This window comes from Saccoglossus kowalevskii, chromosome 20 (assembly GCF_978046115.1).
Source record: "Saccoglossus kowalevskii chromosome 20, keSacKowa6.1, whole genome shotgun sequence".
In the NCBI taxonomy this organism is placed as follows: domain Eukaryota; kingdom Metazoa; phylum Hemichordata; class Enteropneusta; family Harrimaniidae; genus Saccoglossus; species Saccoglossus kowalevskii.
Window position 1 is genome coordinate 21,074,856 of NC_140660.1, and position 27,709 is coordinate 21,102,564.

A 27,709-nucleotide genomic window follows, 5' to 3' on the forward strand; every position below is an offset into this window, starting at 1 on the left:
ATGCTTGGCTACACTGCTCACATTAGTACAGAGCTCAGTTAGATTTGTTTTCACATGTGTTTTCACATGATCAAACACCGTATCTTCACATGTCAAAACATTGTCACAATTATCACATTTATGTGAGATTTCACATTCATCTCGTCTTTTTTCTTGGCCTATTGTAAATTCACTGAATCTTTTCACAAATCACTCATCCCATCATTAGTGCCATCTGCTGTCTTGTGAACAATCAGAACATCATTCAAGTTCAAGGTCACACCAGCTTTTTTTTCTTTGCACATTTTCACATGATTCATCGGGTCACTGCTTGAATCAAAACCTAATTTACAATGTTCACAGTGGGTTTTTTTTCCCACATGACCCCTCAGTTAATCTTCTGATGCAAAAATCTCTTAAACTTTTCACACGGGTGGTGTTTTCCCACATTCCCACATCTCCTGATGCCAAAATCTCTTCACACTTTTCACACTGGGGGTGTTTTCCCACATGACCCCTCAGTTCATCTTCTGATGCAAAAATCTCTTAAACTTTTCACATGGGTGGTGTTATCCCACATGTCCTCTCAGTTCATCTCCTGATGCCAAAATCTCTTCACACTTTTCACACTGGTGGTGTTTTCCCACATGACCCCTCAGTTCATCTCCTGATGCCAAAATCCCCTCAGACTTTTCACACTGGTGGTGTTTTCCCACATGACCCCCCAGTTCATCTCCTGATGCCAAAATCTCTTCACAGTTTTCACACTGAAGGTGTTTTCCCACATGTACCCTCAGTTCATCTTCAGTTCATCTTCTGATGCCAAAATCATGTGTTTTTCCGCATGTGTTTTCACATGTTCCACATCAGTATTTGAATTACACTGGAGTTTGTCTGTGTGTGTTTTCAGCTCATTTTTCGAGGCTGAGATCCCTTCACTTTATTTGTGAGGTATTCTTTCTGTCATATTCTCACTCGGTTCACAAATTCTTTCTGTATAGTTGATGTTCTTCATGAGATATTTCTTGCATTCCTGAAAGAATAAAAAGAAATACAAAATGTAAATTAAAGTGACAAGCAGTGTTGGAGGGGTCCAAGCAAATATGTATAAAAATTCACACATTTTACTGTATTTGTTCTATTAGTAACGCATACACACACATAAATGAAAGGGGTGTGTCTATGGTCAAAATAAGCCATAATTTAAAAATCAACGATATAATACCACATTTACTCTAGTAGTAGTGTATGCACAAGAGACAGAGGTGTGGCTAAGGACAAATTAAGTTCTATTGATATAAGTGGCATTCACGATGCAGATCTTGGCACATGCTGAGAGAGTCGGCATGTGAAGGCCGCGTCACCTCGGGATTTGCTGCACATACTGATTCATACTTGTACGAAATTGCGATGGTCAGATGCTGTAGTAACAATGAAATGAATGCAGAATGTTGTGGGTCACACATATTTATGTGCTGCTGCAACCATTTTTTCATGCAATGCTACATCAACATAAAAAAAATAACTGTTTTTCAAATCCTTCTTTGATGTTCATGTGCACGTTGACTCATAATAAATACCATAACACCAAATGGATATGATTTCAATAATTATTATTATTAACGCAAGTGCATCATCTGCCATGTTTGGGTCAAATAAATTTGAGGGTATGATTTTGGCACGAGCCGAATCTGAATCATTCCTTCATCGAAAATAGCAAAAATTTATTCCAAGCAAAAATAAAGTATTTTATATATATTATATATTTATGTAATGTTCTGTAGTTTTTGGTCACTGAGATTTTGTAAAAAAAATTTTTAAAACAATGTTGTTTTGGTGATGACCTACGGTTCACTGAAGTTGAAACGTTACACTCAGATCAGGTAGTGCCCTCTAGTGTCATACCTTTGACTGTGGTCCAGCACAATCCTCGGGGCGGAGCTACGTCACAAGATGTTCCACGTTGCTAAGACGCGCACCACTGTACATGCATTTCTATGGGCTCTTTTCGCGCTGCTGTGGAACGCCGGTCGAACCGGTGAAAATTCGAGAAAACAACACAAACTCAACTTTGAAGTAATCCTGAACAACCAAATTTAGATATGTTACACACGTAGGGCTAATCGTGTTATACTGTTCAGGGGGAGTCTCAACCACCATCCCAAAGTATCGTTTTCTGCAACTTTTTGGCCTTTGTTTTCACCGCCAGGGTTGCCAAACGGTGAAAATGCCCGGATGTCCGCCCCCATTGAAGGATAGACCACTTTCCCAGAAGTCAAAAATACACCGCTTTGCATGTGCTCACATGCCAGATATGGGGTGTTACATAAACATGCATGCGTGATATTGTGCTTCTGAGTGTACCAATCGACGTCACAAAATTAAAGTTCTCTTCTATCAACTGTCAGCAAACTGATATGTTTGTCTTTTCAGCCAAGACAAAACAGGAGTATTTCTGTACCCCAGTCTCACTACTTCCGAGAAAGTGGTATACCCTCCCAACCTGTAGACAAATATTGATCAGTCATCTGTCCACCTAATCCATCAGCAAGACACTCTTCTCAGATATGCAAATCAGGAGATATTAGAATCCAAATACAAAACTTTATTTTTAACTAATCTCCTAGTAAAATTTCTAAATGTGAACAAATTGGATTAAAATGTCGCAAGATTACCTACCAGGCACTTTTACTGTACGCCAAATAAAACAAAAGGCGATTTGTTTTGTTAGCAACATTTTTAACCAACCGTAAATAATTAATAATGTTGGGCCACAGTCACATGTAACATAAAGATAAATACGATTTATTTTATTACGCCGCCCACCCCCGTGTATTATAACAGGGGCTAAGCAATATCCCGATATTTGATAACAAAGTCGTATCTGTCTTTTTACAAGTGTGGTTGGGCGTACGAGCGTACACTTCCTTGTAAATCGCGCACGTTTACGGGTTGTCAACAACAGTCTCCGCATCGAGTGATTGTCCATCCTGATCGAAACCTACATTTGTCACCCCGTTTAAAGAGGGAAATGAAAAAAAAGAGGAAGTGTTCTTCTGTCAGTGAGTCACCATATCTATACCACGACGTTTTGAAGTTGAAAGAGGAAACATTACCTAATGCCATAACTTACCCGTATTTGATTTTACCACAACGCGGAAATCGGAAATTATGTTGACCTCAGTTGAACTCTATCCAGGTCATAATATTGCATTGCTTTGTGGTGGATAGAGGGCGCAATAACCAATTCCAATATGAATCCATCGACATAAACGAAACCAATCGGAACCATGATCGTTCTTCAAGTTATTTTGTTAATGTTGAAAATCTTTAACATATAATGGTTTTATCAATTTGTCAAAGTTGGCAAAAAACGAAAGACATTACTTTTGAGATAGGGGACAAAGGGGTGTTTCGTGTAGCAGGCGAACTTCGACAAATATTCCCCGACATACTTGTAATTTTATGAATATATGGTAATCGACGACTGAGTAATTTTGAACTATTTCCAGAGACAATTTCGATAAGCTACAAAAGTAATCAGTGTGTAAAGTGTAAAATGGAGATAAAACTTTATTTCTTCCAAGTTCTGGTTTGTTATCATAGTATTAGTATGAGTATGTCACAAGAGATGCTCGCCTAAAACATGTACATGTATAGGACTCCGATTCGTGTCTACGGGATCTATAGCTGTGGAATCATAGCCCCCCCCCCCCCCTGAGGGCCGTTTTGGTCGTCGGTATCTGGCTGATATTCAACTGACAACACAACACAAACAGAAAAGACGTCCAAATAAAATGTAAAAGGCAGTAATCAGTTGACAGCCGCAATAGAGAGCTACGAAACTACAGCTACGGGATCTAGAGCCTAATCTTTTTCGCCCGATATTGAATCTTCAAGCCACAGGGGATTGTTAACTGGCGGCGAACCCCCCTTCGTGCTCGCACTAGAGGATTCGCCGTCAGTTGACAAGTCCCTGTGCTTCAAGCCGTGCTTAGAACTTAAACCACGCTCTGTACTTGAACTTCGTCGGAATGTTTCGTTGCGCACTGTGCTTCAAATCGTTGATTGCTGATTTGGTTCAACTGCCATTGAATTTATAGATATTTATAAAGATGAAGACAAGCATTTGTTGCGCCAAGAATACTTTCCCTTCATTCAAATTAAAAAAAACACGCTTTCATGGGCTATATAGACCTATTGTTGAAGCCCATTACTCGCGATTATGAGTTCCTTCAATCATTTTCCAAAAAGCCCTTTTCTGAATTTCCCGAGATCCCGCGTTATGTGTGAAAATTCAACGTAAAAACATGCCAAAATAGGTCACGTCGTCGGGTTTTTTTAAAATGTCGTCACAGGGCCACTGTAAATCGCCACAAGAGGGCGTAGTAATATTTGCCAGGTTACAAAATGTCGGAAGTTGGTGGGATCGAATTTTCGGCTCACGTGAGCGGAAGTTATATATAAGGATATAAGTAGACGTAAATGTCTGTTATGTTGAATTATAACCCTACATCCACAAACAAATTAAATGAGCCTTTTATTGATGTTGACGATGGGGGCGCCTGACGAAAGTAAAATTACGAGTCTATGAAGATAATTAGTATAATTTATTTATAATCTCAATAATTGAAAAAAATGGTCTGTCGCTTTATGTGGACGTCGCTGGCTTAGATTGAAACCTCCTTCGATTGTTTATGACCATAAAGCAACATGCAACGGAAGAAATTTGCTCACCAAAGATTAGTAATACTTGTTGTAAACGGCGAGCAGATAAAAGCGCACACTTTTGTTTACCAAATTTTCTCCCAGTTATCCAATCTCGTGAAAGATGACAAAAGTTAACTTTGGTGCTAAACAACGTTTTAAAAGCTTTCAAAAAATTTCCAAACCCTTGCAGTTACGAAACTCTATTATTGGAATCACCTACACACTTAAATATAGTAACACATTAAATAAATAAAACTCAAAAATTGTCTTACTGCTGTGAATATTGAAAGGGCGGTAGCCGTTGCGTCACGCATGCGCGAGATATATAGGACTCATATAAACAAAGATAGTGACTTTGGCTGTTGCGCAACAAACCTATTTATTTTATTCTGTGATTATTTGAATATGTAAATTGCTGTTGAATCCAACCAACCAACCAACCAATCAACGAGCGCAGTGCACAATGATATTTGATAACATTCCAATGATATTTCATCAGTTAATAAAAACCTCTCGTTTCAGTTTGAAATGTGCGAAAATTAAGCGAATGGGTTTGTTGTATCGGCAGTATCCAATTAAAACTGATCGAGGTTACTAGTAGTGTATGTCGATGGCCAATTGACATATGTGATATCATTATGACATTTTTCTTTACTTTTTTTTTTGTAGCGAACTAGTGAAGTCGTTACATAATCTGGATACGTCAAAAGATTCCAAGAAAGCGAATCCATCCAACAGACGAATAGCCTGAAGGCTAATGGCGCAGATAAAACAGGATACCTTTTGTGTTAAATAATATGTTAAAAATGATGGAAAACGTCCCGAAATAGAAATAATAACATAATATTTGGTATCTTTCTTGGAATAGCAGTTATTTTCAGACATGTTATTGCATGTCTACAAAACTGAATACTGAATGACATTTCAAATAAATAAAATTTGTGAAAATCTATATCGAGAATGGACGCTGTGATCTAGTTGAGAGTGAGAGATCCACAAGACTTGTGTTTTTGTCCCCTCCCCCGAATAGCGCTTGATTGCGTATCCTGTTGCGCTGGTGTTATACAAAGGAAAAGCTCTCGTTGCATGTCTGTAAAAACGATTTCTATTTGTATTTGTTTCGAAAAATCAGTTAACACTCGTTTTCCTAACTTTAACCCTTTCTTCGTTTCAAAGCCAACACCGGTCAACTGTGTGTGTTCCAAATCCTTGTTGCTTTCACGTCTTGCTTGGCTCGGGTGCATTCTGATAAATGCCGCTGAGGGCAGTATTCAACAACGGGAGAGGAAACTTATGTGGCTCCGTCCAAAACCACATCACAATGCACCGATTGCAAGCACGCGACAGACGGAGCAAGATTTCTATAACTGTAATACAAGTCAGCGGATCATGTCGACGATTCGGCGCTTGAATTGTTTTTCATACCGCCTAAGAATAATTTTTTTTTTTTAAAAATACAAAAACATTCATGACTTCATGCGAATTTAAAGCGGGAGGTTCGTTACTTGCGCACGCGCGGGAATTGAGTCCCAAGCGACGATAACAACACACGCTAAAAACGCATAGGCTCATGGGTAGACGCTTGTTTGTAAACAATGACACGCTATGGCCAACTGACGCATGCGCAGGTGACGAATCTCCCGCTTTAAAAACGAAGCCTCACAAAACTAATCACATACCTATACCTGTTTCGGCTACTCAGGAAAAAAATAAATGAACGAATTGTAACAGGGACTTTATTTTTTTTACTGCGATGACTTGTTTCTAATTGTCAGCGCCAGGGCGTGATTAATTTACACCAATTGATGTATGTGACAGTCCAGCCTTCAGTGTGTGGTCTTTACTGTATAGTACTTTATTTTCACTTTAATTTTTACTAAAGAGGTTAATCAATGAAAATATAATCCAGTGAAAATGTTTTTTTTTCTAAGTTTTACATTCAACGCATCAGAATTCGGTGAAGGTATTTTTATAGTAGTTTACATTCGTAGGTGATTTGATGCACAGTGCAAGTATTAATTAACAGGAAAAACTAGAAATTACGGGTATATCTAGTTACATTATTACTATGCATGTAAATAGGTCGCCGTGCTAATCCCAGAATGCATTGCACTCCATACATAACATGGCGCCTCTAAGGGCTTCTAGTGTTTTATTTACATACACGAGATTTAATTAGCGAAAATGGATTATTTTCTTTTTCAATTCAAACAGGATTAAATTATCTCAAAATAAAGTTCTTCTATGTCGTTCGTGGGTCACGTGATACGTCAGTCCGAGTATGTTATCAAATCCGTCATTGTAGTTAGGCTCGTTAACAGTTATTCGTGCAGTAAGGCCAGACTTTTTTTATTCCTTGTTTCTCGAGTTTTTATAAGGCAATTTTTTTGAGGAGGGCGGAAAAAATAAAATTAATTCTTTTTTTTCCATTAGATTTGTGTGATTCTCAAAGACTTGTAAGTGAGATCATTGATCGGAGAGAAGAAATGAAATAAAATTTTATTCCATGTATAACCTTGTTTCCCATCTGCGCCACGAAAATGCAACTTGGATTTGGTATGCGGCGGGCGGTTAAAAATGAAGATAAAAATAATATTTTTTTCGCGCTTACAAGTCGGCGGGCGCGAGAAATTACGCTGAAACAAAATTTTATTTTTATTTTATTTTCGGCTCCTGTTCATTCGGTGGGTTCGCGAAACAAGGGATAATAAAAGTCTGGCCTAACCACTAAAATATTTCTCCAAATTTATATCGATCACACCACTGATTGTCATGTTGGGTTTCAATTTAATATATACAGCGAAATCCACAAGGAACACCCCCCCCCATATTCTGACAAAAAAACAGATGAACAATATAAATGCCACTCGTTATTGATGATAATTATTGTTACATAAGGTATATTGGATCTGGGAATGCAATTGTGTGTCCCTGGTCGTCGATTGATTGATTTGAAGAAGTTGATCTTCTAAAAATTATCAATAATCACTTTCAATCCTTGGGAGAAAAACGAGAAGGAAATAGATACCCCGAACGGTATTATTCATTAGATTGGCATTTTATATGGAGGCATTTATTGTCGCAGATCGGGTCTTTGTTTTCCGTTGAAACAAACAAACAAAACAATTCGTCACGTGACAGTGTTAAAGACAACATGATATCGAATGCGGGTAGGATCCCAGCTGGTATATTTAAATCAACCACTTAGGGCCAAGGAAGGCTAAGCAGAACAAATCGCATTATATTGATTTCCATTGGACGTTATTCACCACCAAAAAGTGTTCTGAATCAGAAGTCGTCTATGACGTCATAAAATAAGGACCACTGAGTCAGAAGGCCGAGGAAGAAGAAGATACTTCGAGAACGCTGGGAAAACAATGCACTGTACGCAAAACAAGTTCGAGGTCAGCTTTATATAGCCAACGGGTATTACAACAGTAACTTATAAACGGGGGTGATCAGAGCGTAAGTATTTTTTTACGTCACCGTATTGCTAGACATAGCGCAATCGATCGGTCAAGAACTAGGTCAGTGACAGGATTGTTTACATAATTATGCATAGTGAATGGTTTAGGTTGAGCCAAACAAATTAACCCTTATAAATTTAGTTGTATATCCCCCTAAACTAAAATGGAATTGTCCCCAGAGGGAGTCACCCATCGTGACGTCATAATAATTTCCTTGGAGTCTGATTTATCATTGTCCTTCGGACCAATCATGGTGCGTGATTCTCGTCATGTGACCGGTACAAATGGAAATTCTAAAAACAGAATCCAAAGCGAACAGGAATAGTTGTACATCCTGCGGCAAAAAGTCCGCCGATAGAGCCTCAATTTAGGTAAGTTTCTCCGGTTTTCGACAATTTTACCTAAGCACAGATTCCCCTCTTCCGCCATGTTTCAGATTTATAGAAGAGTCTGCAGCATAAGACATATTTTTGGCGACTTTAAGGTTGAGGTTACGTCGCAAGTTAAATGGTCGCCATGTTTATTATCGTACTTTTAGCTGTGTACACCGACTTCGGTGCGATTAAGGCATTTTATTCCTGAAAATATTGTACACTACTCCCAATTTTACCGATTGATCATATATTACACGTAGGGTTGTGTCGTCTGCCATCGATTATTCTGAAAAACTAGTCGAATTTTCCCGAATACGCTTCTTACAAAACGTTCATATTTGCTTACTCACCATCGACGAATAATTACATCACGGACGTTTATTTACCACCAATGTCTAAGCTTGGGAAACGTTATTTTTAGCAAATTTTCGACTTATATATTCACAAAACCGACGTTATCCAAAAGTATGATGTATTTTTTCGGGTGGCCTAAATTTTTATGGATGTCGTGTTCGGTTTTGTTAGTGGTTGCGATGTTTTTCGCAAACAAAGGCCCGTGGTTCGATGACCACGGATGGTACTCATAATTTACATCCTCGAACGGTAACATTCACACTCACGTTCGCACCGGAAACATCCGGATCATTTGTCTCTTGTTTTGATGTTAGTCATTCACACCAAAATAATAGTCACGGTGTCGAATCACACTGGGTTTCTGTTTCGTTGTCAATAGTAGCAAATAAAACCAGGTCTAATTATTTATGCGTTCGGCAATATGTTAGTACTTGTCCAAGCATATTTAAATTTGTGTTCACTGTTGACTACCTACCTCAGCATGATTTGATACACTCGATAGTACAATTAGTTTGATTGGACATCATTATAATTTTCTTTTTGTGATGTTAAATATAGAGGTCATTGAATAAAAAAAATAATTAAAATTTAATATTTATTGCTCTGCTGTATTTTTCGTTCCTATTTTGTTTTAGTTTATTTGAACTGTGCATCTATGTTCTTCCATTAATGGTTCCCAAAGCCAAATATCCTCATGGTCTTGTCGATTTTGAATACATTTTGAATATTTTCTATCTTCGTGTGCAGATGTTTCCACAACAATGACTAAAATAATTTTCAAATAAAAGTTTGCATATGCATGTGTAAATTCCCCATTGTGGATTAAGTCATACACATTTTCTATTGTCAGACACAGAGCTTGATTATAGTAAGCATTGCTGGGGGCATGTTGAACTGGATTGGTGGGGGAGTCGTGTATTTGTGGGCTTGGCATGGTTATTTGTAAACTCGATGTACTAGTATTGTAAAATGGCCAATTTACACAAGTTTTTGTTGATTTGGCAAGTTAAGGAAACATAAAATTTTGTTAAATATCGCTTAAAAGCACTAGAATTATCAAATCGCGAATATCAATATCGGTAAAAATGAAATGGTTCACTGTAAGCATTTGTTGTAATCTGCCCGGTAATCATTCCTTTCTGTCATTTAATATAGGCATAAGCGGTAATTAATAAAGAATATGTTTGCCATTATCAATTTTTAGGCACAGACACTAATAAAGTTTAAATTTTGTCGCTGTTAATTTGAGAATTTTTTGAAGTGTAAAAGCAGCATTTAGACATTTATTTGTGAGCAATTTAAAATTCTATATACATGCTATTATAATAAATATACACCATGATAACATAACTGTATTATATTTGGCCACAAAATAAGTTTTTCCTCAGTTTTACATGATTTAAAAATTGACTAAATTACAACTTATGAGCCCTTTAAGCATTCATTGCTGCTAAAAAACACAGCCAACAGTTTTCACAATTTGTTAATTTTTATACTATTCATAAAGACAGAATTTCGTCACTGGCAATCCTTGTCGTAGGATCTCGAATAATTTCTCCACTACTACAAAATTTCACAATTTTTGATGAGAATTTGCCCTCCTCAAAATTAAAGCTGTAAGGTATTTGCTAATTCTCAGACATCCAAGATTTCCAATCATCCCTAATAAAAAAAAAAGTCGAAAACACCCAGGAAATAGTAATTTGGGCTAGTTGTTGAAACTCTCCAGAATAGTATGACAAGGCTGTCACTACGTGTGCAACATATGTAAATTTGGTTGCTCAGGATTACCCCAGTTGAGTTTGTGCTGTTATTTTTGACTTTAGCTGTTTTAATCAGCTCCACAATCTGGGTTCCAAAGTACCTTGTGCATAGCCCATAAAAATACATGGTACAGTAGTGCACGTCCAAGAAACAGAATGTTTTGTGGCATTGCCCCACCTTTGTAAATAGAAAAAATACAGTACTTTTGTTCATTTTTATATCCTATGTTGTCATCTCCATTTTCGATAGCACTCAAATTACACCCCCCACCCAGACATAACAAAATGGTACCAGCATATGAATAAGGAAGTGGATTAAGCTGCGCCCATTGAGTCACTGATTGGTTAACCCACATACATCATAACAAATATACTGTTGATTACTTTACTTCAGTTGGTATATATTTTTACTTAAAACCACAAGTTGAGGTTACACTAGTTTGTAATTTTTAGTAACACAAATTACATATGAAAATTTTAATTTCATTGATTCACCTAGACCCCTTGAAAATTAATTATTCTACATTAGGTCACTTTTTTGGGTCTTAGTTGCATGTTGGTGTTTCTCTAGCGCCCAGGTTGTTAGGTTTGCCTTATTTTTGTTCTCTAAATCTCAACTGAGTATTGCCATTGATGGCATGGTCGAGCAGAGTACGAAAATTGTAATAATTAACATTCATTAAAGCACATCACATTAAAATAAACCACTGTGTTGGCCAGGTCGTTAATTTTGGTGGTGTCAGAGTAGCGGAATGGTAAAATTAGATTCTGTGTCAGTGTCAGGCTTTGCCCTTTGACTGATTGCTGCCGATGGTGACATGCACAATAATATGAGTGATTAGAGGAACTGTGCTATTAAAATGTCTTCAAAATTCTATGAATTGGGAGATTTAATAATCGGCTGTTGAGTGATCACTTACCTTTGAAAGTGAGGTCTGCTTTTTGTATCCTGGATTGTAACACTGGTAATGAATAATCCTCGAGCGGACATCCGGGCATTTTCACTGCCTGGCAACCATCGGGGTGAAAACAAGGGCCAAAAACTCGCAGAAAACAGTACTTTGGGACGGTTGGTGAGACCCCCCCTGAACAGTGTAACAAAATTAGCCCTGCGTGTGTACCATATATAAATTCGGTTGTTCGGGATTACTTCAAAGTTGAGTTTGTGTTGTTTTCTCGAATTTTCACCGGCTCGACCGGCGTTCCGCAGCAGCGCGCACAGAGCCCATAGAAATGCATGTGCAATGGTGCACGTCTTAGCAATCTAATGATTTGATTTTGAGCTTGTATGTAGCTTTCTTTTTCATAGTTGAATGTTGAAATACTGATCTTTCAGATTGAGGCATTGCGATATGATACCCCTGCTTCATCAAAATTGACCATCATCAAATGTGAAAATGAAACCTGAAAATGCCCCTAAAATATTTCTGTGTTGGTTGAATCCCATGCAGTGTTTTGACATTGCTACGACGCAATGAGGGATCTCGCAGTAAGCAAAAAGCCTGGACTCGCTTCTCAACAATGCTCGTACAATCTCTCTCTAAAAAGTAAATGTTGCTAATAATCTATTTTGCATACATGATTTATTGACAGTACACACTACTCATGGCTGTTAAATTGTTCAAAACATCAACGTGCAATAGTCGTGTAGTATCTTTATACTGTGTCGAATCCATTGCTACCCATATCAATCATGACTTGGTGTCGGTTTAAGCTTTACCCTACCAGACTTTCTTGCCTAAATTTTTCTGTACTTGTTTCTTATAATCTTCAATTTTCCTGACAATGAACCTAAATTTTGTAGACAAGAGACAAAATTTGTGTCAATTTTCAGTTTTTACTCAAAAAGAATTTGGCTATTTTTGTTCCAATCTTCGGAAGGAAATTGCAAACTATTAAAACTATGGTAGACTTCGCACAGTGTGCGTTAACATTTTGCGTAAACAAACTATATAATTTTCTTGTGTTCGTTACTTGGGACCAATTTCGAACATATCTGGTCGCATTGTCCTTCAATCATTTTAGATTTCTTCATCACATGTGTGCAAGCAGGGATTGCATCAAGCTCAGTTTGTTTCCCAGACTTACACGGTTTGTAAAGCATGTGAGAAATCGGCTAATGAGCTACAGACAGAACAATTAAGCATCCTTTTTTTGGGGATGCCCGGTGGCCGAGGGGAAGACGTGTAGTGGCGTGAAGCTAGGCGATTAGGTGCCGTACGCGAGCGCCGGTTCGAGTCATGCACGCAGTACGTATTTACTATAATTAGACATAGTCTTTACCTTGCCGTTTATTCGGTGTTATTTGCTTACAGACGGAACAATTTGTCATCGTTCTAACGACCTTGTCAGATTGCCTACTAGTTTCATATACTCTCTACTAATTCAGTGGTTGGTGTTGTGGACAACCACTGCTACGTGTAGGTGACATTGGGGGGTTAAACTTGCAACATCCCTGCCTGATGCGAGATAAACATGCTTAAAGGGAAACCGCTCAATCCCATGGATTGCATCAAAGAATCATGGGACACTATTGTTTATGTTGTTTACAATGTTAATCTATCTTTTGTTATCCATTGTTATTTTAATCCAGAAAGTAAATTTGTTGTGAGATTAGGCTTAACTGGAAGGTGCCCCTTTAAAGGGGAAGCGCTCAATCCCATGGATTGCATCAAAGAATCATGGGACACTATTGTTTATGTTGTTTACAATGTTAATCTATCTTTTGTTATCCATTGTTATTTTAATCCAGAAAGTAAATTTGTTGTGAAATTAATCTTAACTGGAAGGTGCCCCTTTAACCATTAAATCACACCTGGTTTGGGAGGGGGTATGCACTACAAAAGGCAGCAAATACGGTAAACAATGAACCACACTCATGCTAGTGAAAACTTTGAGATACAGTACCATAAAATCTGTATTAGAAGCCTCATCTCTAATAGAAGTCGCACCCATTCTTTTTGAATAATTGAGAAACAAAAATTCATCATTTCTCATATATGTAGATGCTCTAATAGAAGCCGCATCCCCTCTGTTGCATTGTACCATTACAATAGAAGTCGTGGCTTATAATACAGATTTTACAGTAGTACTTTTTGCACAACTATTGGATTGTCCTAATTTTTTTTTTGAGGTGAAATATTCCTAGTGTGAGTATGAAATGCAAGACTATATCCTATATTGTGAACAAATTAATTGTTCGCTCGTTTTTTTTTCGCTTAAATAATATTTGGTAAAATAAATCCAAGTAAACATGTAAAATGACAATAGAACTTTGTTTCTCGAACAAATTCATGAAATTAAAACACAGTGAAATTGCTAGAATCACCAAAATAGTGAAAATAAATTGTTCTACAGTATTGTGTTGAATATACAGATACTGTGGAATACTTTATTTTCGCTGGAATTAATTTTCGCTGAAAAGGCTTTTTGGACGTTTTGTATGGAATATATTTTCACTGATTTTTGATGAGTTTATATAGAAATGTAGGAAAAAATGTATATTCGCTGGATTTTATTTTCACGGAATCATCCTTTCAGCGAAAATAAATTCCAAGCGAAAATAAAGTATTCTACAGTACTTTATTTTCGCTGGAATTAATTTTCGCTGAAAAGGCTTTTTGGGCGTTTTGTATTGAATTTATTTTCACTGATTTTTGACGAGTTTAATGTGAAATATAGGAAAAAAAATATATTCGCTGGATTTTATTTTCACGGAATCATCCCTTCAGCGAAAATAGCGAAAATAAATTCCAAGCGAAAATAAAGTATTCTACAGTAGGTTAGATCGTATCTTGGTGACTTACTGATACATGTACATTTCTTTAATGTCAGAACGCAGAAAGAGTTTGTTGAATATAAAGCATGGTTATCCTCAGACAAATAAATTCCAAGCGAAAATAAAGTATTCTACAGTAGTTACATTTATAACATGTACAAATTGTAGTACTTTACTAGTATCTGTATCTCTGACAGAATTGTTGCAAGCTTTGTTTCACAAATATGTTTGGAGGTCACATGTTGTTTCATTAACCTGCAGCTTAAATTATCTATGTTTTGAGGTTAAAAAAATCAAAACATTCAAGGCCAAGGATGTAGATCATTGAACTCTGACCTCTTCCTCACACTCAACTACAAATCAACATAGTGGTCATGCTGTATGCTCAACATGGGCTGTGCTCATTATTATGCAAATCATCACAGCCTTGTCAACATAAAAATTAACATATTTTGAATGCTGGCACATTTGAGGCTACTGTGGTTCAACAACCAAACACTTCTCGTGAGGATACAAGGAATGTATTCGCTTTCAGGCGTCTGTCTTCATCGCAAAAATTTTTCAAGCATCACAACTGATTTGCATATGAATGACGTGTTAATTGATTACTTCATATAGCTAATTTATTTCTTGTCTGGCTAATTTATTTTCACGACTTGCTAATTCTCTTCTATTTTTGATTAATTTGACGATTCATCTAATGTATCTTTATCACAAATGGAACCACATCCTCCCCAAAATAATGGTTTTCTTTTCAACGAGCAGATTTATTTTTTTGATTAACGCAATGCCGTGTTAAAAAATTGCCTTGACATTTGTACGTGCTATATAGTCTATTGATTTTATGTCTACATTTCACATGGTAGATCTGTTGATAACAAAGTTACAGTTGATTGCCCCAGTCATTATCCTGACTGCTACAGTGCCATTACTACTGTGCCATTGCTGATTAATTCGCTGAAAAGTTAAAATTTATGTGTAGTAATATTGTAAAATACTTTATTTTAGCTTGAATATCAATTTTCGCTGAAAAGACATTTGGATATTTTGTATAGCATTTATTTTCACTGATTTCTGACGAGTTGAATATAAAATATAGGAAAAATGGTATATTCACTGGATTTTATTTTCACTGAATCATTCCTTTAGCTAAAAATAAATTATTTTACAGTACTCTTGAAGCAATAACAATTTTGTAAGTCGATGTTTATTATGTAAGGAGTAGGTCAATCATTAATTTCTGTTTAGAATAATTATGCAAATTAGTATGTACATTGTGATCTTTACATGGTTTAAATTTCTGTGGAGAACACTGTTACATATAGCTTTGAAAAACTGCAGAGGAATTGGTCAGTCTTGTGCATGACCCTCTAACATTTTGCATTTTTTGATGTTTTTTTGAAAAATATTTGGACAATTTTAGTCCAAATTGAATACAAGTCTTGGAATTCAAGATTTTGGAACAAATATAAAAAATAATAATTGGGTTTTATTTTGTCAATGGTGGTAAAAGTTGACTTTGGCTCTCAAAGGGATAAGACAGGTTCTTGCAGTGAAACAATTTTTTGCAATTGTTCTCAAGTTAAAATATTGCAGTAAATATTCTTGCAGTGACAATTTAACTGTTGATATTATACCGGCTTACACTGATTCAGAAATTTTACGAGTTCGTTCTTGTTACTGTTAATGATAAAACCCCAGCGTTTTGGGGGGCTAGTTGGTTACCATAAGATAATCGCTGTGAAATATTCCTGCATGTAGTATTCAATAGCTTATAAATAGACCAATCAGTCTGTCTTCCTTCATTTATAAGGGGGCCATTCAATCTACTGCTAGAAGCAGACAATAAGCACCCTTATTCTAAGAATAGCACTGATCTGTCCTTCGCTTTCATGTGTAGTCATGGCGATGAATATGCAAATCATGGTTTCCAAATACTAGTCTTGCTGTTGTATTTTGCCGGAGCAGTTTTGGAGAGTAGCGAAAATAATACTATAGCACGCGAAAATGTTTCGAATTTACGAACCATATTAGTCAACCAGGTTCTAAACTAATGTCATCAAATGGTTCATGTTGAGTGTGATTATAGTTTATAAATTACTAACCGTATTAGTCAACTAGGTTCTAAACTAATGTCATCTAATGCTTCATGTTGAGTTTGAATGCAGTTTATAAATTACAAACCATATTAGTCATCTAAGTTCTAAACTAATGTCATCTAAACCTGCATGTTGAGTGTAAATGCAGTTTATAAAATTACAAACCACATTAGTCAACCAGGTTCTAAACTAATGTCATCGAATGCTTCATGTTGAGTGTGAATACAGTTTATAAAGTACAAACCATATTAGTCAACCAGGTTTTAAACTAATGTCATCTAATGTTTCATGTTGAGTGTGAATACAGTTTATAAAATTACAAACCATATTAGTCAACCAGGTTTTAAACTAATGTCATCTAATGCTTTGTGTTGAGTGTGAATGCAGTTTATAAAATTACAAACCATATTAGTCAACCAGGTTTTAAACTAATGTCATCTAATGCTTCATGTTGAGTGTGAATGCAGTTTATAAAATTACAAACCATATTAGTCAACCAGGTTTTAAACTAATGTCATCTAAACCTGCATGTTGAGTGTGAATACAGTTTATAAACTACAAACCATATTAGTCAACCAGGTTCTAAACTAATGTCATCTAAACCTGCATGTTGAGTGTGAATACAGTTTATAAACTACAAACCATATTAGTCAACCAGGTTCTAAACTAATGTCATCTAAACCTGCATGTTGAGTGTGAATACAGTTTATAAACTACAAACCATATTAGTCAACCAGGTTCTAAACTAATGTCATCTAAACCTGCATGTTGAGTATGAATGCAGCTGCTTGCTGATGTTGTTATGAATGTAGCTAAGTGGTGAAGTATTTTGATTCTGTATAAATTAACCATTATTTACTTAGCCGCCTGTAACCCTTTGAACTTACAGCCAGTGTTTATTATCTTTAGAAAAGTAAACTTGCATATTTATTTCCTGTTTTTTTCTCTTCAAATTTTAATCTAGCCAATTGAAAAATAAAAATGGTCTTTTATTTCAACCTTTTCACCACCAGACTTACTTGCACAAATTTTTCTGCACTTTTTCTTGTATATTCTTAAATATTTCTGAAAAATGAACCCTAATTTTGAAGTCAACAGAGTAAATTTTCAGTTTATACTAAAAAAAAATTGTCCATTTTTGTCTCAATATTCTGGAGGAAAGTGCAGACTATAAACAGAACTATATTGTGAATTTGTGATGAATTGGAAATTGGTGATGAAAAGGTTAAATCTAAAAAATACCTAAGAATCGAGCTTTTTTTGCCATTTTGGAACTAATTCAAATTGAACTTTACACATACATCAGTCAACTTCAGATTCAAAATGGCTGACTAGGCTCAGTCTTGTTTAATATTGCACAGCAGGGACTGTGTTAATGACTTGTTCATCGTCATCTGTTTCGAGATGCACATGATTCAAAGTGGTATTTGAGATGAAATCTCAACAATTCTCGATGCTAAGTCTGTTACATCAGAACACTACTTGAAGATTTTTGCATACATATTCGCCACATGCTCACGATGTATATTATTTTTATATTAACCTAATTTGATCAAATTTAGCCTCGGAAACAAGTGTCCTCTCAACTATGAAATTCATGTCCTGAGAAAGGATATTTGGGGAATTATTATAGATTTAATTATTTAAGACTTACAGATGTGCATTGATACAAATAATGCTGCTTGTGTACACATGTTTACCTGTGAAAGATTATCTTAGTTTTGCATACAACCTCTGTTTTTTTTTCAATAAAATAGCGTTTCATTTGTTTCCCACTACACCTGACTTTCGTGGCAACCCTGCTTTCACATGATATTTCATTTTATTGAACTGTATGCAAATCTAGTGTTCTCTCTAAGGCCTTGCTCACGCAAAATTTTCTTAGTCAGGAGCCTAGGTTTCTTATTGAAATGTTTCTTTTGATTTTGTATTCAAATAGACCTCATTCAAGGTGTGTTTTGAAATTTGAAGTTTCTCAGTGCTGAATTTGCTTAGGGGGAACAATGCCCAGATGTTTATGTAACTCATTATTTTTGCAATACTGTCTTAGTTCTATTAGTAGCACATTACATAATTGACGGAGGTGTTTCTATGGTCAAAATACTGTAAAATATTTTATTTCTGTTTGGAATTTATTTTCGCTATTTTTGCTAAAGGAATGATTCAGTGAAAATAAAATCCGGCGAATATACCTCTTTCCCTATATTTTACATTCAATTCGTCAAAAATCAGTGAAAATAAATTCATACAAAACGCCCAAAAAGTTTTTCAGCAAAAATTAATTCCAGCGAAAATAAACTATTCCACAGTACCTTGCGACTTATTGAAAAAAAGGTAAGCCAACAAATCTCAGAATAGTCCACATGATATTTCATTTTATTGAAAATTGTCCAAATATTTTTAGAAAAAACTTCAAAAAATGCAAAATGTTAGAGGACCATGCACAAGACTGACCAATTCCTCTGCAGTTTTTCAAAGCTACATGTAACAGTGTTCTCCCCAGAAATTTAAACCATGATGAAGATCACAATGTACATAATTATTCTAAACAGAAATTAATGATTGACCTACTCCTTACACAAAAAACATTGACTTGACAAAATTGTTATTGCTTCAAGAGTACTGTAAAAAACTTTGTTTTTAGCTAAAGGAATGATTCAGTGAAAATAAAATCCAGTGAATATACCTTTTTCCTTATATTTTACATTCAACTCGTCAAAAATCAGTGAAAATAAATTCATACAAAACGCCCGAAAAGTTTTTCAGCAAAAATAAAATATTTTACAATGATTCACTGTGCTCAGTACAACAAATACAATTTTTGGTTTATTTTCACTTCTATTGGATACTGTAAGAGCATTAATTATTTGCTGGTTTTTAATTTCACTATTTTCGCTCATAAATAAAATCCGCTAAATTAAATCTTACATGAACATGTAATAAAATAACAATAGAAGTTATTGTTTTCCTGCCAAGTCTGTGCACATAAAGCCCAGTGAAATTGTTGAAAGCATAGAAATAGTGAATTAAGTGCCAGTGGAAATAAGTGTTTTACAGTATGCGTTTCCAATAGAGAAAATATGGTACTGTAAAATTACTAATTTTCACTGCGTTTAAATTTTCGTCGATTTTCCCATTTCAGGCATATTCAGTGGGTTTTTAAATTCACGATTTTATCATTTAGGTAATGTGTTCTATGCTAAATTTTACATATTCACTGGGTTTTAATTTAATGCATTTTCCAGTCAGCGAAATAAGCAAAATTAAAACCAAGTGTATAATTTTAATCCCTTTCGTTAATTAATGTTGTTGTTTTGGTATTTCAGGGTTTTGCTGTTTATTATTTTATAAGTCAATGGAACGACAGGAGCAGCAGTCCAGTCAGCCTATGCTGTGTAGGAACGGTTGTGGATTTTATGGTTGCCCTGCAACGGAAGGAATGTGCTCAAAATGTTACAAAGACACACTAAAAAGGAAACAGAATTCCTCACAAGCCACCGGTAGAGTCAGTCCAAGTCAAGGTATGATAACTAGAGGGTCACATGCCAACCTGTAAAACCAGATTTGGCTCAATGCCAAGGTACTTAAAATACTGTAAAATACCCCCGGTACTTTATTTTAGCAGGAATTAACTTTTGCTGGAAAGGCATTTTGGTTGAAGTTTATTTTGACTGATATTTGATAAGTTGAATGTAAAACAGAAAGGTATTTTCACTGCATTCCCATTTTTCTGATCCACCCCTTCAGTGAAAATGGTGATAATAAATTCCAATTGAAAATACAGTGCTTTTTACAGTACATGTCGTGGGTCATTGAGAATAAGGTAAATAATATGTTTGACCCCCCAAAGGTCGTACATCCTGGTACTTGCTGGGGTATTGTTCTATAACAACTGGCTAAATATAACCATTAAATACCAGTTTATTGAAACATGTAAAATTGCTCAAAAAGAATTAAATTGGTTATACATAACAAGGACAATGAAAATCCAAAACTAGGAAAGTAAGACAAAACAAACTACATCAAAAGACACTGGCTAATCAAAAATGACTAAATTAACTTTGTATTTCAAGAATAACAAATAACTATATTTAATATACAATCTTAATAGGTAATCACTTATAATACTGTAAAGGGGGAAATTATTCACTGGGTTTTAATTTAGCTTATTTCGCTGACTGGAAAATGCGCTAAATTAAAACCCAGTGAATATGTAAAATTTAGCATAGAACACATTATCTAAATGACGAAACCGTGAATTTAAAACCCACTGAATATGCCTGAAATGGTAAATCAGTGAAATTTAAACCCAGTGAAAATTAGTCATTTTACAGTAGTTATAAAAAAAAAAGTTCAGTGGCCTATTAAATATATTTCAAGCTCTGAAAATAAAATAAAATAAATGAAATGCGTGACAATAGTTTAGAAGTTGTCAAGGGGAACTGAAATTCTAAGGTATTTGAAAATTTCTGTGTTCTGAGGGATTTTCACCAAAAATTTGTTTTTGTGAAATTAGAATTGGTGCATAGCATGTGATGAGGAAAATTGTCATTTTGGCAACTGAATAGTAACACAATTGCTTCAACAGATTAATACAGTAAACAAATCCAGTGACATACATTTCGGACAAGTGAGTTTAAAATTTAACATAAAACCCTGTGATTACTATCTAATCAAAAGCAAACTGTTTCCTCATCAAAGGACTCCTGGATTGATCTAGAATGTGCAGATATTTGAAACACAACTGCAAATACAGCTTCAACTTCATATCAGCATTAAAAGGCAAAAGGCATTTTACCACCAGTTCCCTATTTTCATCGCAAATTTACAAAATATTGTGGAACACTTTATTTTCACTGGAATTAATTTTCGCTGAAAAGGCTTTTTGTATAGAATTTATTTTCACTGATTTTTGATGAGTTGAATGTGAAATATAGGAAAAAAGATATATTCGCAGGATTTTATTTTCACGGAATCATCCCTTCAGCGAAAATTAAATTCCAAGCGAAAATAAAGTATTCTACAGTATAGTTCTGTTTACAGTCTGCACTTTCCTCAGAAGACTGGGACAAAAATAGCCAAATTTGTTTGAGTAAAAACTGAAAATTAGAATTCATTTCCAGAAATATTGAAGAATATAAGGAAACGATGCAGAAAAATTTGAGTCTGGCCTGAGAAAGTCTGGTGGCTGAAAGATTAATAAATGTCCATGGTGTTTAGTGTATTGCCCTAAAAAAATTGTCACTTTATCAAATTTTGCTCTGAAAATGGCGAGGCGGGTGGGTGGCTGCACTTCCATAAGGTGTGTTAATACAGTGTACTGTAGAATACTTTATTTAAAGTGCCTGTGCAATGCCCACCTTCACGTTTCCCATTTTAGATCTGTGTCCCACTGAAATGGGCAGTTATTGATTTTTTGGCTGAAAATGATTACTCGTATCCAAGTAAATTTGGGATATTTCTCGTGTTGTAGCCACGCCCACCTATCCTGAAACGGTCGACTGTTTCCGGATTTCCGACTCTCGCCGAAAGTGCGCCACCAAATGACAAAAATGTGAGGAAGTCATACCCCCGAGATGTCATTCAGTATAGTTTTAAACGATACACATTTTTCGGTCAGCGTTTTTTCATTTTTTTGTTGTCCATTTTATTTTTTTTGAGAGAGAGTTTTCAGTTGTTGTGTTGTGTTGAGGGCAGTTGCAGTGAAACGTATAGTCATAGTGTATGTATTCACACGTTTCTAATCGATCCGAAGGTGCGACATCAGTGGACGAACGCCACTTAACGTAAACCTGGCGCAACACTTTTGAAAGAAATAGATTTCAGACCAGCCCATGATCACAGAGGCGGATTTTAGAAGAGAGAGAGAGACGTCCGACAAGTGTTTCAAATGAGTTGACTTTTTTTGCGATCGTGATTATCGTTTTATCGTTTAGTCCCTGTTAGGTAAAAGGTTGCAATAATTTTGACAGTGACACGAAAACGAAGCGTCGGACAAACAGGAAATTACACAGCCCTTACACACTTCTAATTGTTTGGATTTTCGAAGGCTAAAAGTTTCTGAATTGTTTGGTGATTGGTGTTGAATGTCGAATTCACACCTCTGTTCTTTTTTTTACCACCATGCTTGCAGCTTGATCTGCGCACAGTCGCTCTAGTAGAGTTTATCTGTATGTGTGTCAATCTCGATTAATTTTGTTATCCAATTAAACGTGACCCGACGCGTTCACCTATTTCAACAAAAAGTCAATTTATTTCCACGCGGCTGTCATTTATTTAGTAACTGTGATTTGTCGTTTTTTTAATTATTTTATAGTGATCACTATAGTCTAATGTTTAGAATGTCAGAATATGTTCTCTTTTATTTTAATTTTGAAAGTTTTATGCAGACGATCGATGAAATAAAACAGTGTAGTGACGTGCCTAGTAACCTGCTAAATAACGAGATAATTCCGACGTCAAATTCTATTTTGTTCAGGGACAGTGTACAAACGTGCGCCGGTGTCCGTGACGATCACGGTGACCAGCTACACCAGAACGGACATATTTCGCATCTAACTCAACCTCATGCAACAAAAATTGATACTATGTGTTCATTATGGTCCATTCTTCCTCAACGAACAAGTACATAAGTGACAATATAGTCAAAGAGGAGAAAACTGCACAAGAAATTTGCCTTATTTACACGTATCGGCAATGCAAGCTGCCATGCGACTTCCCCTTCTGATGTCACAAGGGGAATTTCTGTATGCAAATGAGAAGCTAATGAGGAGCCTCACTTTAAAATACACAAAAATAAAGTTGCCGTAGACTGAGTTTGAAACACATTTTTTCACCTAAAAAAAATAATTCATGCTTAGAAACATAAAAATTAATAATATTTATGTATCAAATGATAATTTTAGGCGTGAAAATAGCAGCCATTTCACAGGCACTTTAAGCTGGAAATTATTTTCTCCGAAAGACTTTTTGGGTCTTTTGTATGGAATTTATTTTCACTGATTTTTGACAAGTTGAATGTAAAATGTAGGAAAAAAGGTATATTCCTACAGTATTTTAACTCCCTAAATCCTTAGCAGGCAGGCGTACACTGAATGATGAGTGTCAAGTTATGCTAGTCATTCCTGACTAATATATTTTACTGGTTCTGATGTTTGTGATAACATCAAGACCTTTAGTGCCATTCACTGATACCAATCCAAATAGATTTTCTTTAACAGTGTTCTCATCAGACATGTTGAGACTTTTTCTTGCCTGATTTACTGTGAAAAGTTAAAAAATTTTTGCTAGGAATTTTTATGATTTAGTTTTGCAAAAAGTCACTAATACTCTGACGTAGGACACAAGAGAAATTTCCACTGCTACAAAATTCTGCGATTTACACTGTCTTGTGAAATTCATTAAAATTTCTCTCACGAAATAGAACAGTTTATATTAGATTTTTGTCCTAGGTTTTACACAAAACTGATACACAATAAAAAATAGCTGAATAAAAATTTCATAGGACAGTCTCGTTTAGTAAACCTGTGTTACAAAGTTTACTGCTGGCATTATTCATTTGAGGACAATATCTCCACTTTGTCAACAAACAAAATGCCTCTATTCTCTGCTTCAAGACCCATATTGATCATAATTGTCTCATGCACTAAACTCCTAAAACATATTTTCATTGCTTCTGTAAAATAATTTATTTTAGCTGGAATTAATTCTCGCTGGAAGGATGTTTCGGGTGTTTTGTATGGAATTTATTTTCACTGATTTTAGACGAGTTGAATGCAAAATATAGGAAGCGAAAATAGTATTTTACATTAAAATTTCTCTCACGAAATTGAACAATAAAATAGCTGAATAAAAATTTCATAGGACAGTCGGGACCGTTTAGTAAACCTGTGTTACAAGGTTTACAACTGACAGTTCATTACATTGTTCATTTGAGGACAATATCTGCACTACGTCAAAAACAAAATTCCTCTATTCTCTGCTTCAAGACCCGTATTGATCATAATTGTCTCGTGCTCTGAACTCCTGAAACAGTGTTTTTCATTTGTTTTCTCTATATTTTCATGTACTTGTGTACATCAGTAGGCGTGATGCTTAGGGATTAATGGAGTCCACTTCCATTACCCCTAAAGGTCACTTATTCTCTTACTTTTGTTGTTATAACAGCAGCCTTTTCATAACAATTTATGATTTTTAAAGTGAGTATTATTGTCATTGATAGTCACAACTTGTGCCTCATAGTGTTTACTAATATTACTAATACGAGACATATTGTGGAATACTTTATTTTCGCTGGAATTAATTTTCGCTGAAACAGCTTTTTGGGCATTTTGCTTGGAATTTATTTTCACTGATTTTTGATGAGTTTAATGTGAAACATAGGAAAAAAAGTATATTCACTGGATTTTATTTTCACAGAATCATCCCTTCAGCGAAAAAAGCGAAAATAAATTCCAAGCGAAAATAAAGTATTCTACTGTATTTGGGTATGTTACTCTACACAATTTAAATATATAGCAGTTTTGAAAGATGGCTTTGCAATCTTAAAGCCAAATAAATGTTAACTAAGTAACTCTCTGGTAATTTTTTTTTCCTGGCAGAACACTGAAATTACATGCCCAAATCTCTGAAATACTTAAAGCCATTTATTTTCACTGTTTTGATGTTTGAGCCTTTTCACTAGGTTTTATAATCACAAAGTTTGTGGAGAAAGTTGTTATTTTACATACATGTACTAGCTTGGACCTAATTTACCTGATTTTAATTCTCAACAAAAATAGCAAAACTAAAACCTAGTGAATAATACAGTACAATCCCCTGACCAAATTGTACATCATCAAATGTTGAGATTGTGGACATGTAATGAAAAATAAAAATATGAATTTAATTAAGCTGGCTTCTTAGCTAGGATTTGAAAACATATTTCTGATCCTAGAGGATCCTATTCGATCATAATGGTCTCTGGACTTGAATACAAATGTGTGTTAGACACCAGCTGATATCCTCTGATGTTGGACATTTTATCTACAACATAATCAATCATAGCAGTAGAGTTAATATCAATGCTACAATGATGTTAGAGATAGGGAATGATGTATTTTCTGTTGATTTTTTGTGTACATATTGACCTCTTTGTAGGGTTGCAAATCCTCTCTTTTATAAGAAGTACAGCTTCCATATCTGTAATTAGGTTCGTTGCTGGGTAATTAATACAAGCACAAATTATAATTAGATCATTTGTTTCACCGTCTGTGGAAAGGTTTGAAAGTAGCTTAACAAATCAAACAATGGGCTGTCATCTGAAGACTCTTCTTGAAGCGCTACAGTCAAACCTGAGTTAGTGACCACTTCTATATAAAGACCTTCTGCTTTTAGTTACCACTTTTAGGCAGTCCAAAGGCACGAGCAATCTGTGTATAACAAACACCTGTCTTATATGACCACCCTTTCAGCAATATTTTTTCAGAGTCATCTTTGATTCAAATAATAATCAACAAATGTCTATAAAACAATTTTTGATCATATCAGTTTATACAAGACAGGAGTTTTGCTGTACACATTGCTTTTTTTCTCGGTGTTATTCAGAGACTAAAACTGAAAATTAAAGTTATCTGTTCATTGGACAGGTTGGTGGATACCTGTCCCTAGCGAGACGTGTTATTTGAAAATAAAAATTTGGATTACTGGTTCTTATCATTTTTTTAAGTTTTTCAAAAATCTGTAGCCAATTTTTTGGATATACTGTAGAATACTTTATTTTCGCTTGGAATTTATTTTCGCTATTTTTGCTGAAGGGATGTTTCCGTGAAAATAAAATCCAGCGAATATACTTTTTTTGCCTATATTCCACATTAAACTCATGAAAAATCAGTGAAAATAAATTCCAAGCAAAACGCCCAAAAAGCCTTTTCAGCGAAAATTAATTCCAGCGAAAATAAAGTATTCCACAGTAAGCAATTTTAGACAGCCCGATTTGGTGGGTTAGTAATAACTTGATAACATCATTTACCTGTGCTGAGGGACAGTTGGCAGTTAATATATGCCCGTCTGAGACAAGTGGACAGGCAGTTTGTACATTTACCCTGTCTTAGCTAATATATGCCCGTCTGAGACAAGTGGACAGGCAGTTTGTACATTTACCCTGTCTTAGCTAATATATGCCCGTCTGAGACAAGTGGACAGGCAGTTTGTACATTTACCCTGTCTTAGCTAATATATGCCCGTCTGAGACAAGTGGACAGGCAGTTTGTACATTTACCCTGTCTTAGCTAATATATGCCCGTCTGAGACAAGTGGACAGGCAGTTTGTACATTTACCCTGTCTTAGCTAATATATGCCCGTCTGAGACAAGTGGACAGACAGTTTGTACATTTACCCTGTCTTAGCTAATATATGCCCGTCTGAGACAAGTGGACAGGCAGTTTGTACATTTACCCTGTCTTAGCTAATATATGCCCGTCTGAGACAAGTGGACAGGCAGTTTGTACATTTACCCTGTCTTAGCTAATATATGCCTGTCTGAGACAAGTGGACAGGCAGTTTGTACATTTACCCTGTCTTAGCTAATATATGCCCGTCTGAGACAAGTGGACAGGCATTTTGTACATTTACCCTGTCTTAGCTAATATATGCCCGTCTGAGACAAGTGGACAGGCAGTTTGTACATTTACCCTGTCTTAGCTAATATATGCCCGTCTGAGACAAGTGGACAGGCAGTTTGTACATTTACCCTGTCTTAGCTAATATATGCCCGTCTGAGACAAGTGGACAGGCAGTTTGTACATTTACCCTGTCTTAGCTAATATATGCCCGTCTGAGACAAGTGGACAGGCAGTTTGTACATTTACCCTGTCTTAGCTAATATATGCCCGTCTGAGACAAGTGGACAGGCAGTTTGTACATTTACCCTGTCTTAGCTAATATATGCCCGTCTGAGACAAGTGGACAGGCAGTTTGTACATTTACCCTGTCTTAGCTAATATATGCCCGTCTGAGACAAGTGGACAGGCAGTTTGTACATTTACCCTGTCTTAGCTAATATATGCCCGTCTGAGACAAGTGGACAGGCAGTTTGTACATTTACCCTGCAGTGTTCTCCCCAGGCCTTTCAAGCACTGCGGGCCCACGTCGCTTAGACAAACAGCCGCGTCGCTTTTGTTTCGCCCGCGATCCTTGAAATCCTGC

General features: G+C 35.7%; 1 protein-coding gene and 1 long non-coding RNA gene across 3 annotated transcripts in view; one reads left to right on the forward strand and one right to left on the reverse strand.

The window, feature by feature from the left end:
* Positions 1-507: 507 nt before the first annotated feature.
* On the reverse strand, positions 508-3,183 carry LOC146730118 (uncharacterized). The gene is made up of 2 exons (XR_014927764.1): positions 3,113-3,183; positions 508-1,012 (listed from the first exon to the last, which is right to left on the reverse strand). It is a non-coding gene; the product is annotated as an uncharacterized LOC146730118 (long non-coding RNA).
* Positions 3,184-8,403: 5,220 nt separating this feature from the next.
* The window catches only part of LOC100366285 (AN1-type zinc finger protein 5-like), a 31,562-nt gene continuing 12,256 nt past the window's right edge, over positions 8,404-27,709 (forward strand). For both annotated transcript variants that reach the window (XM_002731005.4, XM_085494517.1), the window contains exons 1-2: positions 8,404-8,527; positions 19,851-20,045. In XM_002731005.4, the coding sequence (XP_002731051.2) occupies positions 19,880-20,045 (166 nt within the window). In that variant the 5' untranslated portion in view covers positions 8,404-8,527; positions 19,851-19,879. The remainder of the gene's footprint in view (positions 8,528-19,850; positions 20,046-27,709) is intronic.